Source organism: Crocodylus siamensis, chromosome 5 (assembly GCF_052110815.1).
Source record: "Crocodylus siamensis isolate JL-2025a chromosome 5, ASM5211081v1, whole genome shotgun sequence".
Classification (NCBI taxonomy): Eukaryota; Metazoa; Chordata; order Crocodylia; family Crocodylidae; genus Crocodylus; species Crocodylus siamensis.
Window position 1 is genome coordinate 10,185,189 of NC_143399.1, and position 18,772 is coordinate 10,203,960.

Sequence of the window (18,772 nt, forward strand, 5' to 3'; positions counted from 1 at the left end):
ACACTGCCACTGCCCCGTTGCGTGGGTCGGCAGGGCGCTGCGCGGCTCTGCATGCCGTTGGGCAGCTGGGGCTGCTGCAGCTGTCACCCTGCCCTGTGCTGTGCGGGGGGGGGGGGGGGTCTGCCACGTGGCCCCAGTGACCCCCGATGGCAGCTGCTACTGCTGGTGAGTGCTTTTCTTTCTTTTTTTTTTAAATTGCCAGGATACTGAAGCTGGGCGGGACAGCTATCAGGGGAGCCCAGGGGGCAGGTGGGGCAGTGATGGAGGGGCTGGGGGAGTGGGCGGGGCCAGCGGGGGTTCCCCTATGGTCCTTTCCTCCCTCCTCCAGACCCCCCCCTCTACTTACTGGCAGGACCCTGGGTCCAGCTCCCTGCACAGGCAGGCAGTATGCTTCAGCACCAGGGTGCAGGCCAGCCATAGAGATGCGCTGGCTGGATACCAGAGTGTCTCTGTGGAGGACCAAGCCTCTGGCTGCCTTGTGCCCTGCCCCACTTTTTTCCCCCCACATTTTTTTTTTTGACCCCTGGATATCCAGGGGAATATTTTTTCGTTCCTCCATGTGTTTCTTGCAGCATCTCAAAGGGCTTTGAGATGCTGCAAGACGCACGTGCGCACTCGTGTGGGTGCTCTCGTGGTGTCAGTGGGCAGGTATTGGGAGCGGTGGAAGCCAGGAAGCTGATATACATGCACATGCCTCCGCCTGGGCCAGGTTTGATTTTAAATCTCTCAGAATGTGCCCCCTCCTGGTTTGAGTCAATATTTCATCAGTTCAGCCTCAGCACTTCAAGTCTGAGGCCCTCTTCTCATGTGGAAACCCCTTTTCCATCTCCAGGGTTTGCAGCCAGGTTGGGCCTGCTCCTGTCGAGTGCCCCCACAATCTGCTCGTACAGAGGCAGCACTAGATATTTTCTGTGTGTTCATTTATATGGCTAAAAGTGGCATATATACTAGCTTGGGTGAACGGCTGGTATTCTGAAAAACCAAAGTCTTGTGACAGCTGCTCATCATTAAACTGGTTTCAGTATCACGACAAATGGGACCGCAGTACACAGTGCACGTGCTAGAGACGCCGGGTTCACTGTCACAAAGTGTGCTCCAGCCAAACCAGGTTTCATTCATTTTAGGCAATCCTAGGAAATGAAACTCGTTGGCAATACCAGTATAAGATTTTCATGTGTGCCTGCAAACCCAAGCTGGGGCTTTACTGGTGTTCGTACATTTTTGTAACTTTAGGAAAAAGATTCTTTTAATCCCACCCATTTTATTTTGGTTCCTTGATGTTTCTTTTATGTGGGACTGCCCCTCTCCACAACTAGAATTCTGTAAGGAGCTAAGATGAGGTTTAAATCCCCGTAATTAATGATTCAATTAGCAACTATGTATTGAGTAATTCAGAAATCTAAATGCGGACCATTTTTACTGCTTCTCAAATATTTCTTAAGCGGCTGAAATATGAAGCATGTGAGAGGTCTTTCTGTAGAAACATTTCTGTTCCTTCTTTGAGTGCCGAACTGTACAACCAAGTTGACTGCAGGCGCTCCAAAGATACTTTTTTCTTCCAAATGGATTTCAGGTTTTCCTTCACTGTCTGATTTAAATCAAATTCTCTGAAGTTAAGATCCAACAGAAGATTTTACTAAACGCCCTGTCAGTTTAAATGATTGCTATTCAAGGTTTCAAGTACAGTAAATGTAGAAATATAACAGTTATTAAAGGAATAAATGCAGTTCCAAACATAACATTTAGCTACAATTTTGCTTTGAAATCATTTGCGACAAAAAGCTGGAACTAACCACATCACAGAGCCCATCGCTTGCCTCTGTTTCTCTAAGCCGTGACCTTAAAAACTCGAAGCATTTTTTTTTAAATGAATGATGTAATGAGCAAATTACTGGAGTATGCCTATTAAACGACAACTCATATACGTCATGTCATTTAAATGTATGTGCAAATAAATCCAAGGTCGTCAAATTCCATAACATTTCTGACAAGGAATCATGTCAGATATAAATAACTGCAGTATTCCGTTCGCTTGCCAAATTCTTCTGGTGTATAATAATTTCCATGTGATCTTACTACATCTAGCTAAGCACACAAATTCTATCAGTTTATCATTCTTTTCATTATCAATATTATTACCTGTTTAAAGAAGCTGGGTTTTTTTTATAGGTCCACAGCAATTCTGAGCATTAACATGGACTGATTAGTTTTATAGATGAAGTTATTTACAATTCCTTTTTCACAGCAAAAACTCAAAAAAACCTCAAACTTCACTAAAAAACCCATTTAACAAGCTGCCATTAAAGAACCGATGAACAAGAAAGTCTTTAAGTTCACCCCAAACACAAGATATAGAACAACCAATTTGAAAGGCTGTTAATCAGAATTGATTTTTGAATGCCCATTTCCATAATGAATTTATAATAATACTTCGACATTCGGCCAAAGTGGAAAATTATTGCCTTTCAAAACCACATGACACACAAGTTAGAAAGCAACAATTCACTCAAAAGGTAAATGTGGTTTTCTTAAGAAATAAAAGTAAATTTATTTAAGTGTTTCAAAACTTGTTCTGTCTGTGCATTTGTTTCTGCCATAATAATGAGCTGCTAAACTTTCCTCTTGTGGTTTGTAGTTATTTAGCTCATTATAGTAACATAATCGTATATCATTATGTGCTAGCATAAATCTGCCACGTTCCCCTCACAGAGTTAATCTTTTTAAATTGAATAATCTGCCGAGCATCAGGCCGAGTTTAGTTTTTTCCTTTGGCACAAATCATTTAATAAAACATGCATTTGCCTTTCAGACAAAGTCAGTCCAACCAAGCAGCAACCCTAGGCAGGCAATTTTAGAGTATTTATGCTACTTGACCCAAAATAGAGGTTAAAATACTCCTTGGAGACTGAGGCAAAAGGGAGCAGATACATAGCCATAACAGCTGTGTTTGCCCATTATGTGTGTATTTCAAACCTGTTTTTCAAAGTTTATAAAAACTTAGCTTTAGAATATAGTCAAAGGGCAGCAAATAAATGTATCCATTGGGCAAAATAACCTCTCTTACGTGTAACTCTGGCTGTCCAAATCTTTATTCAAATGATGGCACCAGCTGGGCTTTGAGTTGAGGAAGTCTGTGACTTGCCTGTGTACAGCTGCATGCCTAATTCTGCTTGTAACCGAACAGATGCCCTACACACTTATTAATATTTACTGTATTTAAGCAATTTACTGTGTCTGGATTATATAACCAGACTAGCGGTTTATAATAATATAAGAGTTATCACTATATTAATCAGGCCAACTTTGGGGTAGTTAAGAAAGCTCCTATTAGAAAACCTGGGTGCCTGGACACCAAGGTTAAACAATTTGCCTAAAACTAAACAGCAAGATTCAGAAACTGAGTCAGGATTCAAACTTAATTCCTCCAGGCTCCTGGTTCTGGTTTTAAACCACACTGAGTCTCTGTGAGCCCAGCAAATGACCTGACTGTCTGTTGTATTAAATCTGCACTTTAAAACTTCTTAACTACTTTGTAAATGGCTACAATCAACAGTACACAGCTCCAAAGGTAGTTCAGGGTTAAAAATGTTATTGTGTCTTTAAATCACAGAGGTGTTTTGGGGAGGAATTAATTTGTAATTGTCAGGTGCTCTGAGACAACCTGCTAAAAGGTGCTATATAAATTCAAAGTATTAGTTTTATAATTGCCAACTGAAATACCTTTATTAGTATAACTAGATACTTGAGCATACTTGAGAGCTGAACATTACAGCATCATTTGAATTGCAACATCTTACAAACAGAGGCTGTCATGGACATGCTCTTAGACCCGTAGCCATACAGTGCTGCCAGATGCTGCCATAATTAAAACAAGAATACAGTAGCTGGGAAAAATTCAAACAACCATTACCTTGAGGTCCCTGCTGTACGGATTGGTTTTGAAACTGAGCATACGGTTTGTTCGGTATTCCTGAAAACTGCTGCGCATTCGGAGACTGGCTGTGTGATGCAGGTGAACCATGTTTCTGCAGGAGGGAAGGTGGAACTAATGTTTTCAGAGGACCGACAAGAGGTGAAATGATATTCGAAGTGAGCCTAGAATGAGAAGAGAGAAAAAAATGCTGTCGTATCAAAGGAGGAGACAATAAGACTCCAAGTCCCTTTGCACTGTCTGCAGTGACTCTAAGGCATAGACATTTATTTACATTTTGTGCTGACAGGTGTATCCATTTTTTAAAATAAATCATAAGATGCTGCTTTTACATGTTCATGAATTAAAGTGAAATATAAACTTGTTTACAGTCCCGTGCACTGGCTGCCCCAGCTGTTGAGACAGGACGGTACAAAACACCACCATGGCTCACAAGGTGGCTGGTCCCAGCCTTAGACAGAGTCAGTTTTAGTGAACTGAGAGCCATACCAGAAATGAACTTAGAGCTAACAGGAATCCTGTGACTGAAAGAAAAAGTAACTCTCAGGATTGACATTCGGTCACACTTATGAGTTCTTAACTCCGTTATGCCAGGGCTGTCCAAACACCAAGCGGCTGGAGGCTGAAAGTCAGGATCCCCCTCGCTGCACATCCTGGAGACATCACCCTCCTCTCGCTGCTGAGTTAGAACAGCCCAGGAGTGGCTCTACCGTACACTGCTGACATACGATACCCAGGTGACTTCAACCCATTGAAGGACTGGTGATGCACAGTGTAGCTCCATAAGGATTTTCTAGAGCATGTTGGCTGCCTATACTTGTGCTCAGAGGTAGGGGGGGATCATTTTAATTAGAGTGGCTCCTAGACAGCCACTCTAATTAAAACCGCTCACCGTCACATGCGTTAAACCCCCTATATTTCAAAATGGCCATGGGGGCGCTTTAACTAAAGCTCATTTGGTGAGGTTTAATTAAAGTGCCCCCCATAGCCATTTTGAAATGCAGAGGGACTTAACACACGTGACAATTATGGGTGTGCACAACTGGCCCTGTTTGATTTGATTTGATTCATTGATTCACATCACTGTCCCTGATTCAATTCAGCTGAATCTGAATCTAAAGATTCGGTGCTGATTCAGAGAATGAGCGATTTGGCCATAGACACAGCTTTAAATGTTTTTTCTACATACCTCAAGGTACCAGGCACAGCTCATGTTCGCTGCAATGCTGGGGCACATGGAGCGTCCCGCAGGAGTGCAGGGGGGCCTTCCCGTGTGCTCAGCGGCGAACCTGGAAGTGGACTGGAAGTACTTCTGGTCCTCTGCCAGGGAGTGCACTGGGGGCCCCCCCTGCACCCTCCTCAGCTCAGCAATTGGCCACAGGGGGACCCCGAGTGCCCCCCCAGACCCAGGAGTCACCAGTTGCTGAGCCGGAGGGATGCAGGGGGCTCCCCAGGGTGCTGCTAAGTGCGCTGGGGAGCCCCCTGTGCTTCTGTGGGATGCTCCATGCCCCCCAGCATCACAGCATTTACAAGCCACCTGCTACCTAGAGGTCTGTAGAAAAAATATTTAAAGCTGTGTCTATGTCTGAATCATCGAATCTCCCTGAATTGACTTGCCCACCAGTTGAGCCAAATCTTCCCCAAACAAAATCAAGGACCAAAGCTTTGCACAGCCCTCGTGACAATGATGCTACGCTGCAGTGTTGTAGTTAGAATGCAGAGCAGAATTCATTGGGAACATGGTGGATCTTATCAAGTCTTCTGACTATTTGTTGCAGCAGTAGTAATGAGAATCTATTGGTTCTGGCCTGCTATGGAGTGATAGGTAAAGTACTATCATGACTGAAAGGGAGGAGGGAAATAAAGAAGCAATAGTTTTGATTATGAGTTGAATGTCACCAGATGGAGCGGGGTGCCACAAAATTCTATTTTTAAAATGCTCGGTATTGATCTGGAAACATGGGCAAGAACTGAGATGGCAAAACTTATCAATGAAAAAGAAACTCGAGTCAAGAGTGGGGAAGATTAGGACTCTCAGAGGGCTCTATCATGCTGAGGGAAATGGCAAGTAGATGGCAGATGAAATGTATACATGCAGAGAAGTAGACATTGTAAGGAATCATTAGAGCTCACGGTGCAATTTCTGGATTTGTAAGTAAACCGCGTTAACTCAGCAGAAAGACTCAAGGATTTTTCTGGACAGGTCAATGACAAACTTTGCTTAAAATGCAAAGGCAAAAAAATGTTATAAGGCAAAGAAAAGTATGTTAAGTAATAAGCAAATTGCTATGAATCTATGGTATGTGCTTACTTGGGTACTATGTTCAGTTTGGGCCCAAATAGACAATATTCATAAATGAGTCACAAAAGTAACTGGAAGCCTAGGAGCATATGGAAAAAAACTAAAAAGATTGTAGTTCCTTACATTAGAAAGAAGCTGACAAAAAGGGATCCTGTTAAACATATACAAAATAATGAAGAGTCTTTCAAAAGTACCAGGGAAGCTCTTTGCAACCACATCTTATACAAAAAACCAAAGGACCACTTTATGCTATTGAAAGGCTGAATACTAATGAAAGGAAACACTATTTTTACACAGTGCAAAATTACTCTCCATGTACCATTTTGGTTAAGAAGTAGTTAAAGGACTGGGCATTTGTATGGATGATGAGAACGCATATGGTTTTATTAGACATAATAAAAAATAATTTCAACAAAACAAAATAAACAAACCTCAACATTTGGATGAGACAGAAAACCTTGTGCTCTCAGGGCATAAGCCAGTTTCTGCTGGGAGGTGGGGAAAGGGGTTGGGCAGGAAGACATTTCACCAGTTAAGCTAGTTTATAGCTGCCTGCTCTAGGTTTCTTATACATTTACTAGAAGCATTTTGTACTGCCTAAGGTTGAGAGAAACAACACCCAGATCGATGGGCCACTGATTTGCTCCCTCCTGACATCCCTTTTGTTACTAGGAGAGGAATTTAATGGTTGCAAAGGTCCCAATCCTGAGTGGCCGTAGTCCTCTGTGCACGACGTTCATGCTATCGCAGAGAAATGACTCATGTGAAAACTAAGCACCTGCTACTGTTACATCAACTGATCAGCTGTGCAGGCAAGCCTGTCTCCTGCTGAAACACCGCACTCATTTCTGCAGGCAGGGCAGGGAGGGATTACACCTGTTTCTTTAAGCCACTGCCTTGGTAACCTGTGCCACTGGAGCTTGACTGGAGTGCTGCTAAAGCCTGGGATAAAACGTGGATACTTGTGCTGCTTTCACAAGCCTTGGTACAATCCTCCATTATAAGACTTATAACTAAAGGTATAGGGCAGTGTTTAATTTTGATATAGGCATCTGATTGAATAGAGAGTTCTATAGGAGAAGATTCTATATAGCCATGACCTTCACCTATATAGCTTCAACATAGCCATGAACGGCTCTCACTAGAAGAACAGCTAGAGTCGGGAGACTGAGCTATGGGGGAATTTGTTTTCCTAAAAAAATGTTCTTTTCAGAGTTCCAGAATTGAAGATTGTCCCTAAAATATAATCCTGGTAATTCTTCCATGGACGTAATAACCTGTGGCACATGGGTTATTAGTCTGCAGGTGAAATAATTCCAGCTATGGATTAAACAAATCATGCAAAAGCTATAGGAAGCAGCTTAAAAAGAGATGCCTGCTGTAGTGAAGGCGAAAAACTGAACTGCTGAACAGAGGACTGCAGAGTGGACAGCTGGATGCATTAACGACGCCCAGGCAGTAGCTGAGGCAGATCTGTTTCAATAACTAATAGTCTGGACATTTCCTGTTAATACTGTATTGCAACCACAGTTTGTTTTGTTTTGGATCTTAATAATAAATATAAACCATATTTTTAACTTTCATTTTCACTTGTCTGATTCCGTAAATTTGCAGCGGGTCAGTTTTTACGCTTTAACGCATGTATTAAAAAAATCCACATCCTTCCAACTTCACAAAAACAGGTCCCAATGACTGCTGAATGTCTACATTGCTATGAGGGTCAAATCTTTACCTGCCTACCTTACAGGATATCAAGAGCCACCAGGGCTCTGGTGCACTATCATGGCAGGCTCAGGAGAAAGCTAGGTAAAAGCACTCTGCACCCCACAGCACAAAGCGGGGTTTGGAGAGAGGGTGGAGGACAGGCCAGCGAATCCAAGGCTACATTAAGCCCTGGACGCAGGTGCCCAGAGATTTGAGCCCAGGTGCCCAAGACCTTGTTAAAAGCTCAACAGAGCAGCCAGGAAACAGCTATTCCCAGGTGCGTGTAGATGAAGAGTGCCATTTCCCAATAGTGTGCATTTACTGTGGGAAATAACTAATTCCAGGCTTGACAGCCAGGGAGACCTAGGGTGGCATGGGTGCCAAGGCAAATGGTTGACAGCCCAGGGGTCATTGCCAAAGCACTTGCAGGACGGCCCTGTCAGATTCCAACAAATCTGCAAATTCTGCTAAATACATTGTCACAAAGAGACACAAAAAGGAAAGGACGCGGGGGGGGGGGGGGGGGCTTTCTTTTGGTGGCAGACCAAAAAAACTAGGATAACGTAGCTTTGAGCATAGATTTAAAGGAATAAATCTCAGATTATAACGGAACACCCAAGGAGCCAGCCTCGTCTTTTTACATGGCCCCTACATTATCTAGGAGCCACAGGGCAATCAGTAAAGTGAATGATGACTAAAGTTACAAAAAGAAAGTGCTCTTTCTTTACGCACCATGCAGTCAGCCTGTGGAACCCATAAGCACAGGAAGTCATCGAATCAAGCACTGCAGCTAGCTTTTAAAAGGGTAGAGTAATCTTGTGGCCAAAAATAACATTTGTAGCTACACCAGTGAAGCAAGAGGTAATCACATCTCATGCTTCAGGATGTAAAATGATCATCCCTGGAGTCAGGGAGGAATTTGGAATTCTCCCCCCGCTCCCATCCATCACCCACTACACAACATCGCAGAGCTGAGCGGGTAGCCCTTCCCCGTGAAGCATCATACATATGGCATAGCTGGAGACAGTTTAGACTTGAGGGACCAGTGATTTGATCTGGCAGTGCAAATCTGCCCGTTCCCATGTGAAGATGCAGTGTATGAGTCAGGGATCTAGTGATAAAAAGCCTATATTACTTTGCACCTTTAATTCCAAAGGATTCCCTGGCACTGGGTTAATGTTACTACATGATTGTAGAAATTCACAGATTCATAGACACTAGAGCTGGAAGGGATCTTGGAAGATCTTCGAGTCCAGCCCCCTGTCCCAGGGGCAGGAAGTCAGCAGGGATCATAGGATCCCAGCACCATAAACATCCAAATGGCTCTTGAAGGTGTTCAAAGTAGGTCACGGAGAAAATCCTGTTGTTCCCCTCTTTGGCTGGGGAAGGCCCCAAGTCCGACACTGCGTGACAACTGCATTGCAATGCTTGACCAGAAGAAAGGGAAGCAGAGCAGGGACTGGCGAGGGATTCGCCCCTAGGCAGAAGTGATTCCAAGTTGAGGGTCCATGTAAAACTTACTTGGTCTATGAAAGAGGTGACTAACCTGTGGCACGAGAACATGCTGCAGATCAGAGAGGAGATAGCGGAGCAGCAGACGAGGCAGGAAAGCAGAGCAGGAAATCGACCCGAGCAGGGAACAGGGAGCAGAAAGCAGAGCAGCAGTCAAGCAGAGGAGGGAGATCAGAGTGGCACTTGGGGGGGGGGGGTGCAAACCTAATTTGTGGCATGCCTGACAAAACATGGACCCCCAGTGATCTTTGACACCAGACTAACCCACAGAACATGGAGAAGTTACAGCATCAAAGGCTCAGTCCCACAGGCCCGACTCAGACAACATGGAGCCAGGCTGGTGTTGGTGGTGGCAGCTAATCAAAGAAAGGAGCAATGCTCTCAAGTTGCAGCAAGGAGGGAACTGGAACCGGTTCCCAGAGAGGTGGTGGAAGCTCCATCCTTGGAGGTTTTCAAGACCGGCTAGACAAAGCCCCGGCTGGGATGATCTAGTTGGGGATGGTCCTGTTTGAGCATGGGGCAGGACTAGATGACCTGCCGAGCTCTCTTCCAACCCTAATTTTCTGTGATTTTTATGATTTCTATAATCCTTGCTGAAGTCAAAGGGAACGCTATTCTAGGGGCATGCTGGATCGGTGGCTGTGTCTACAGATTCATTGCCTGGAGCAAGTGACTTCCTGTATCAAAAGGATAAACCCCTTTAGCTAAAGACATAATGCCTTCAGCTGGCAGTAGTGGCCCCTTCTCAGTGTGGCCCAGCCATGATCTCAGGCCCTTACACAGGGACCACAGTATCATGCCCTAGATGTAGCCCAGTTTGTCCGCAGGTCGCGCAGCGGGCAGTCATGGAAATTTGCTCGCACCCCGAATCACGGGGCTGCCCGGAAGGTGTTTAGAAAATTAACATTCAGTTCCTCTCCATTAGCTCCAATTTACATAACGTCTTATTTTTAAGTACCCTTTTTATTATACACATTGTAATCTCTCTCTCTCATTTTATAAAGCGAACAATATCTCTGGATTAGCTAAAGAGCCCTCATTAAAAATACTGAATAGTGTTCTATTAGATTTATTTCCACATTATGTCTGTGCAGTTCCTCAGATAGCAGGCTCAGGGTAAACTGCTGGTGCACATTAAAGAAGTGTCTGGCTACCTGTTGAGCTAACAGAAGTCCATCTGGTAGGTACTTGCATGCCTCAAAGGCAGCTATGTCGTGCAGTGTGTTAGCACTATCTGCTCGCTCTCTATTTTTAGCCTATTTCCATTTGGGTGGCAAGAAGCAAATATAAAACGTAGTGTTACTCTCACAATTCACACTAACCTCTCTGTTCCAGTGTTATTGCTAGGTAAAAGCTTTCTATTAAACTGCATTAGAAGCAAGAATAAATATACAGCAGAACTGATGTTTTTCAAACCCTTCTGACAGGCGAGGGATACATTTTTCATTCATTTGTACTGCAGTAGCCCAAATAAGAAATGGCCATTAAGGGCTGTGTGAAGCTCCAGGTGCTGATTTGATTCGGAGGAGATTTGGCCCAATTCGGCGGCCTAATCTCTGAATCAGATGCATCTGAATCGAATCGGGACAGTGATTCAAATCACCGAATCAAATCACTGTCTCCTGAATCGGTCAGATCCGAAGTGAATACTAGCCACTTTGCACAGGCCTAAGGGCCATTAGACTTTGCTTTAGCCACGCTCTGGGCCAATTCAATGAACAGCAAATTAGAAAGCCACATTTCTAGCTGTTTCAAGATAGGCTCTTCATGGTCCATTATTCAGTTAATCTTTTTAATCTGTCCCTGATTAAAATGGACAACTACCGGTATGGAATTGAAAACTGGAAAATAATGACATGTACTTCAGTTAAGGAGTCTCTTTTCAATAACAGCTGAGGATGAAGCGTAACCACAATGTAGGGCTATCTAAGACATGGATGTTTCCAATAGAAGCAGTCTCAACGCTGGCGGGGTGGGGGGTTGACAGAAAGCCCTGACTGGCAGATTCCCATGCTAGACAAAGGACCCCCAATCCTTCTCCCATTGAGCTCAATGGAAACAAAGTCAGGTCCTGCGTAAAGAACAGCTGTACTTTATCTCTGATAAATTCACGCCTGTTTTATAGCATTAGAGTATACATCAAACCACTTATCAAGTCCAGTGTATTACCACATGGCTCAAATGTTGACTTGCAGAATTGTGTTCACCCCACACTCAAACAAAGGCAAGTTTCTCTGCAGCGCTGTGGTTAGAAGCACGATAGCAAGAGGATCTGTATTTTAGTCTAACGGAAATAATGCAATGTTCTAGCGAGTTACAAAAGCTGACGCATTGCAGCGAAACCAGATTCTGCCACCCGATTCAGTAAAGCAACCATTTTATTCCTAGACTCCTTCCTCCTCTGCAGTGTAGCTACTTATATGATGAGAAAGTCCAATTCAGTTCCAGGACTGGGAGATTATAATTAAAAAAAAGAATTGGGGAGGAAAGGTTAACACTGATTTTCATCTCTTCCTGTAACATTAAAAATGATGTGTAAAGCTCTGCTAATCTGGCCTCTGGATAGCGCCCAATCTATTGCCACGTGTTTCTGTGCTAGGTCTTGCCCTACGGTAATTTCTGTCAGCACATGCTCAGGAAACAGTTATACCGTTCACTTTTTTCCCTTTTTTTTCTTTTTTTTTTTTTTATAAACAGCCTCTATCTGAAGTTTGGTGAACCTTGCACTAATCATTGCCAGGTGCCCCTGGCAAGGTTTCTGGAATGCATGGAATCTTTTTTTTTCCTGGCGATATAATAAATCCTTCATTGTAGATCATCTTGCTGGGCATCATTGCATTTTATCACCCTTCTCTATAAATGATGAGCAAACTAGTTACTGGGATGTAACGTGTTGTACATCTTATGAGAACACAAGCTCTGCTAAGTATTTGCAAGTATTTGCATGCATTTCTATTTTCTTGCTGTTGCGATGCTGTGGTTTTGGCTAAAGTAGGGGACTGGGAGTCTGTGGGCCTGGGTTCTGTTCCTGATTTTGTCATTAACATGCTGTGTGATTTTTTTATAAGTTATTCAAACTCTCTGGACCAGATCTCCAAAATGAGGCTCTCTTAGTCTTACAGCAGCCTTTGTGAAGTGGTTTGAGATGAGCTCATCAGCTGAAAGCTGCAAAAGAAACGCAAGGTATTTTTTTAAATTCAGAACTATTCCTTGTCTTAGCCTGGTACACTCTTGAATCCTTCACACATTCACAACTCCTGGGGGAGTCAGTGGGCAAGTCCACAGGGGAGCAGGGCGTGGACTAGTACGAGAATGTGTATTACGTTAGGATTTCATAATTACCGTGGGTCAAATTTTCAGAAGTCATTGCCCATCAGACTGGCTTGTAGGATACTTAGCTGCTTTAGAATATGTTACCATCTACCTGGTCACAGCTCTTCAAAAATGTTTGGATGTGTCTTTGAAGATTGTTCGTATGCTAAGAGATATCTGACGAGACAAATTCCAATTTCTTTGTGCTCTAGATATACAAGACCTAGGGAGATTTTCCTACTCACTACCTGGCTGTACAGGAGGCTGCAGGAGTCCTAGGGTAAGGTCTCTGTGAGCTCAGGTGTGGGAATAGTTGCTGCTTGTAACTGTGTTGCTCTGGTCACAGGGGCGACTGGGGCATGCACCCCCCCCCCCAAGATCGGGCCCCAAAAGTGCTCCGGGTAGGGTGGTGCCCCTGGGCTGCCCCAGCCGCACCGCGTGGGGGGGGGCAGCAGCACCTGCCAAAGAGGTCAGGGCAGGACATGCCCTCCAAGCCGATCTGAGGGGTGCCAGGTGCATCCTCACCCCTGCGGCTGGGGCACAGCAGGTGCCCCTGGCCCTGCTGCCCAGTGCCAGCCTGGCCCTAGCCCCATGCAACTCCTACAGCATCCTCCCACCACTGCCCACGCTCACCAGCACCGCCAACTCGAGCTCAGAAAGTTGGTCCACCCCCAGGCTCACCCACAAATTGTAACCCCCTAGACTCAGGAGGCACCAGTCATCAATGTCTGGCCGCATACAATCTTGCCGATCAGCTGGTATTTCTGAGGTGCTTTGGGGAAATGCATGCTGACCCTTCAAATAGGAGCCTTTTCAATCGTTCAGGAATCTCCCTTCTACATGCAGGAGGCCTCTGCAGTGCATATACATGCATAGACACCCCCACCCCCATCCTTGGCTCTGGGTAAAACAGTTATTAATATACAAAAAAAGTACGTACACCCATGCACGTACTTCCAGGTTCCTTTCAGCATCCGATACATTGCTGAACACTGCATTGGTCCCACCTGAGAATTTAATTTCTTCTTCAGGGAAGCTAAACTGTAGAGGTCACTCCTAGATAGGAGACCAAGTGCTCATTCTTATTTCCAGGAATTCATTCATTTTCATTTTGATTCCAACTGGATTTCCATCAGCAAAACCTCAAAGCAACCCTTCGGTCAGAACTACAAATATTGCGTCCAGATACATAAACTGGTTCAGATTTGCTCAAAAACAGGATCAAGTTGGGCTAGAAGCCAAGGAACCTTTTAAGAAACTGGCTGAGATTTGTACTTGAAGAGAAATCTGAAGCAGGCAATGGTCATGTGATTTCAGCATTCATAGTTAATGTTTTCTACCACTTGACTCTGGAATCCTTAAGGGTGATGAAGGCTATAGCACTTGGCTCCTCAAATCCAATACTCCAATGACAATCTGACTTGTTATATTTGCTTCCTGTATTAGGGACAAATTCCACTCTAAGATGTTCTTTCACGGCCCTGGCTGACGTCATGCCGGTAAAATGTCCATGCTTTATCCTACGATATTGAATATGAATACTTGTATATCTGTGCACAGAAGCAGAATGGCCATGGGGCAGAGAGCATGTTCTGAGACCACGGTAGATGCTCAGCAAATAATTGCAATAAGGGAAGGACCAACAAAGCTGTTGAACTAACTGAAATCCACTGTGAAAACAAGGTGATGAATAACTGTAATGGGAGCTTGTGCATGTGATTGAAATTTAAAACAGACTTTCTTGGTAACTGGATACCATGTTATGGAGAAAATATCCTGGGTGTGTGTTCGCTGTGGAACTGCATTTTTATGAAATGTTCAAACGATGGCTTCAATTGCAGTGACATCCCATCACACACATTTTTCTGTCTGGTGTTATTTGAGAATGGGTGTATACTTAAAAATCATTTTCCTCCATCCATTGAGGGTAGTATCTATTATTAGGCATACATGGAACGTGACAGCACGGTCAGGGATTTATAATCAGATAACAGGTTGTACACTTATGTCACAGGTATAATCTAGGAAAGGCAGTGTACAAGGAAATGAGGGAAAGGATATGAAAACAGCATGCTGATCTTTTGCTACACTATGACAAGTTGTGGTGTGATCTCTGTTTATAGGTATAAAAAAGCTACAAGAGTATTAGGTTTGCAGAGACTGCCTATCCGGTTCCTCTGCCTATCAGCAAAAACATTCAAAGTGGCAAACACAGAAAACTGAGACTCAGAAGATCTTGGTTCTAATTCTGGCTCTGTCGAAAACTTCCTGAGACTTTAAGTGGGTTTTTAACCTCTCTTTCTCCTCCTTGCTTTCCTATTTTTTAATCTGAGACAGCCTCAGAGGGTGTGGGGTTGTCTTTGTTTGTTGGATGCTCTGAGAGAAGGCGGCACACTCAAAGCAGCACAACGACGTTATCCTGACTGTCAATTCATTCATTCAAGACGCATCAAATATTAAATGTCCGCCGCTGTTTAGGGAGCCTATTAGTCCATCAGCAATCAGACACTACAGTTTTCTTAGCCAGTTATTGCAGGAGTGAGGCCATGCTAATGCTAATTTTACGAGAAAAGGCTAGGTCTATCTGGACATGATTATAAATGAATTCTAATCACATTTTCTACAATGAGATAAATGACTTGGGATTTGAAACCAGATGCTTTTAATTACTGTCTTTCTTTGTTACATGAACCCCAGCCCTGCACCTGTACATTGTTCTTCCTTGGGACAGATGTACTGATGCCCCTTTGGCGTGCTCAGATCCCTAGCACGGAGATAAATTATGATGGGTTCTTGGCTGCCTCCATTGAAAACGTTTTCAGCTGTCAGAGATATCTGTTTCTTGTTATTGGTTTTAGTGCTTTTAAAAGAAAGGATAAAACACTGACTTGTGTATTCTATTATACATGAGGAGTATTCTCCAGCGGAATCCACAAACAATGAATGATATATTCTTCCTGGTCCCAGGAACTGTTATAAAAGCTGCACAGATATTTAGCTCTGTCCTCTAAAAAGTAGAAGTTTATTTGTTCCCCACAAATATTCAAAGAATGGGTCCAGTCCTCCTTGCCTTGCTCATGTGAGCTTATGGATTTCAAGATGAATGGCATTTGGCTTCTACAGCGCAAGGAAAAAAAGAACCATTAAAAATCACCTCGCAATATTTTATAACAAAACACAGTCCTTTTATTGTTTTGGGTTTGATTTCTGATTACTTCAATGCTATCACATACAATATGGGCATACTCTCATAAACCCACTATGTGCAAACAACCGTTACATCCTATGCACCACAAGCCGCATATGATTTTCATCGTGCACGATACAACCCCGCAAACCGTTCTAAACGCCTGCGTGTGCAAAAACACCCGTAGTTATCTCCGACTTCCAGGCAGAGAGAAAATTCAGTACAGGAGACCCCATCTTCCTCCCTCCCCAACTCCTCTTTCTGGCACAGCTTGTAGCCCCACACAGACCTTAGCCTTACTTTCTTCCTCTCTTTTAACACAACACTGCTCTACAGAAAGATAAGCCAGCCTCTCTGTCTCTCAGCAGCCTCAAGTGAAGCTGAGACAGCGGAGCCCTTTCACGTGGCCTTCAGCCCAGGCGGAGCATGTGAACTCCTGGCAGGTGGGCTCTTACAGAGGATCCAGCTCCCACTCCCACAGCTGTTTTTAGGGGTGGGAGCGGATCCTGTGGACCTGATTCCCTCACTTTACACAATGCTGGCAGTGTAAAGAGGCCTTTAAATAGGTGTGAATTTCCACCCTCTTTAAAGCTGCTATACCGGGGGTGGGCAAAATGTGGCCTGCGGGCCAGGTGTGGCCCACCAGGCCATTCTATCCAGCCCACGAGGCCCCTAAAAAATTTAGAAAATTAATATTTATCTGCCCCTGGTTGCCTGTCACGTGGCCCTTGATGGCTTGCCCAAACTCAGTGGCCCTCCACCCAAAATAATTGCCCATCCCTGTCCTATACGGTGGCAGAGTGTTATAAAGGAGCAGTGGTGTATATAAGAATCAAGCAGTTAAAGTATCAGGAATGTCAAGTCTGCTTTTCCAGGTTTGACCCCAAAAACGAGGCTCCATGTGCACTTTGACTTTTCTCACCTCAAAGGTGAGGAAAGAAGGGGGCTCGGTCTTTAACAGAATCACAGGGTCATAGAAAAGTAAAGCTGGAAGGGACCTCAGGAGGTCAGCTAGTCCAACCCCCGGCTCAGGGCAGCAGCATCCCCACCTAAACTATTCTAGCCAAGTGTTTGGTCTAACTTGTTCTTAAAACCACACAAACCTTGTTGCACAGCTACACGGTACATCGCCTCAAGCACCATGAACCTGCCACAGGTAAAACAGGGCAGGGAAGGGCACTGTCAGCATCCTGCTGCTGCAAGGACAGGACGTGGTGGTTAAAATATGTTCAAGAGATCCAAGGAAGAAGATAAGGAAGGGCAAGACCATGCCCCTGCTCCAAAGAAGGGCAAAAAAAATCTTTTTTCTCCCAAGTGCTCTTAGGCATTTTCATAAAAGGGGTGTTAATAAGCAAAAACAAACAAACACAAACAGGAGAGTTTTAAACAGCCTGGCTAAAAAGGCCTTCTCAGTTGCTTTTCTTTAAGTCTCTTGTGATGTTGGTGCCTCGCTAGGTTTTTCATTTGCCATAGATCTTACAGGACAGAAATGGCATACATTTTAACAATAGCATCCCATTCCACTGGTTTAATATTAATTGAATGAAATGCAATAAAGATGTGTGCAAAGTACTGTACGTAGGCTGGATCAGTTATATGCATAAATACAGACTGAGGAATGGCTGGGCTAGGTCTGCAGTACTGCGGGAGAGGACCGGTGGGGTTCAGTAAGCTAAATGTGAGACAATGGTGTGTTCTTATCCCCCCAAAATAGCCAACAGCATACAGCGCTATTATTATTATTAACACTTGAGTTACCTGCAAGTTAAAGGTAGTGATCCTTCCAGTCTCTTTGGCACCAATGAGACCTCTCTGATAGTACTGTGCCCAGTTTTGGACACGTCGCTTCAAGGAAAATATGGACAAATTAGAAAAAGTTCAGAGGAAAGTGACAAAAATAATTAGAAGTCTGGGAAGCATATTTTACACATGCATGCCTCTACTGTACAGTAAATATGGTGACTTACACTGAGTTGAGCATACATTTGATACCCGCATGATGGATCATTGAGGTATCAAATTTACGCCTGATTAGTTACTACACAGTAACGCTGTGTGTGTGGCCTGACTTGGGACTAACTGTAGTCCTAAGTGAGGCCACACACAGTGTTAATGCGTTTTAATGCCTGCACATGTAGACACCAGCCTATTCCCACTTACTGCACCATAATTTACTGCGCAGTAAATTTAAGCCGGCATAAATGCATGTGTAGACACGCCCAGTTTTCTCTTATTTTAGAATCCTCCTTCCTTGGAGCGGCACCATCATTGCTCACTGTTTGCCAATATCCACTCATTTCCTTTGGGAATTTAACGTTATGTGTTACATGTAATGAATTTGACTGGGAGCTAAATAGTTATATGTGTTCAAATACTTTCAAGCGACCTTACTTTGACTCTACCTGTTGCTGAGAAATCCTAGTTTGCCTAGACATGGGTAGGAAAGTAATGATCCTGAGCAACAGCTTCTAAACCTCATGGCCTTGTTAGCCAGGCTTACAACTCTGTGGTAAGTGGTATGTTAACATAAACTGAGGGATTATCTGTTCTTCCTTTTAAAACTGTGTAAAAGAACTGTGGAGATACTACCATGTGGTATCTGGTATTTTCAGGGTAAGAGAGTTCTTGCAACAGTTTTACCAATTTGTGCCAATGTCTCACAATATCTGACTGATGGCTACTCCACAGTGGGACAGAGAGCTGAAAGATGAGGCAAAGAGAACCGTATTTCATAAAGTACCCTGTTTTCCACTTTATAAACAAGAGTCTTTCTGGACACAGTCATGTGCATGTTCTGCAAAATCCAAGAGGGGGAATATAAACA

General features: G+C 43.9%; 1 protein-coding gene across 1 annotated transcript in view; it reads right to left on the minus strand.

The window, feature by feature from the left end:
- GLIS1 (GLIS family zinc finger 1) overlaps positions 1 to 18,772 on the minus strand; it is a 298,478-nt gene that overhangs the window by 15,896 nt on the left and 263,810 nt on the right. The window contains exon 9 of the mRNA XM_090048455.1: positions 3,911 to 4,095. Within this exon, the coding sequence (XP_089904581.1) occupies positions 3,911 to 4,095 (185 nt within the window). The remainder of the gene's footprint in view (positions 1 to 3,910; positions 4,096 to 18,772) is intronic.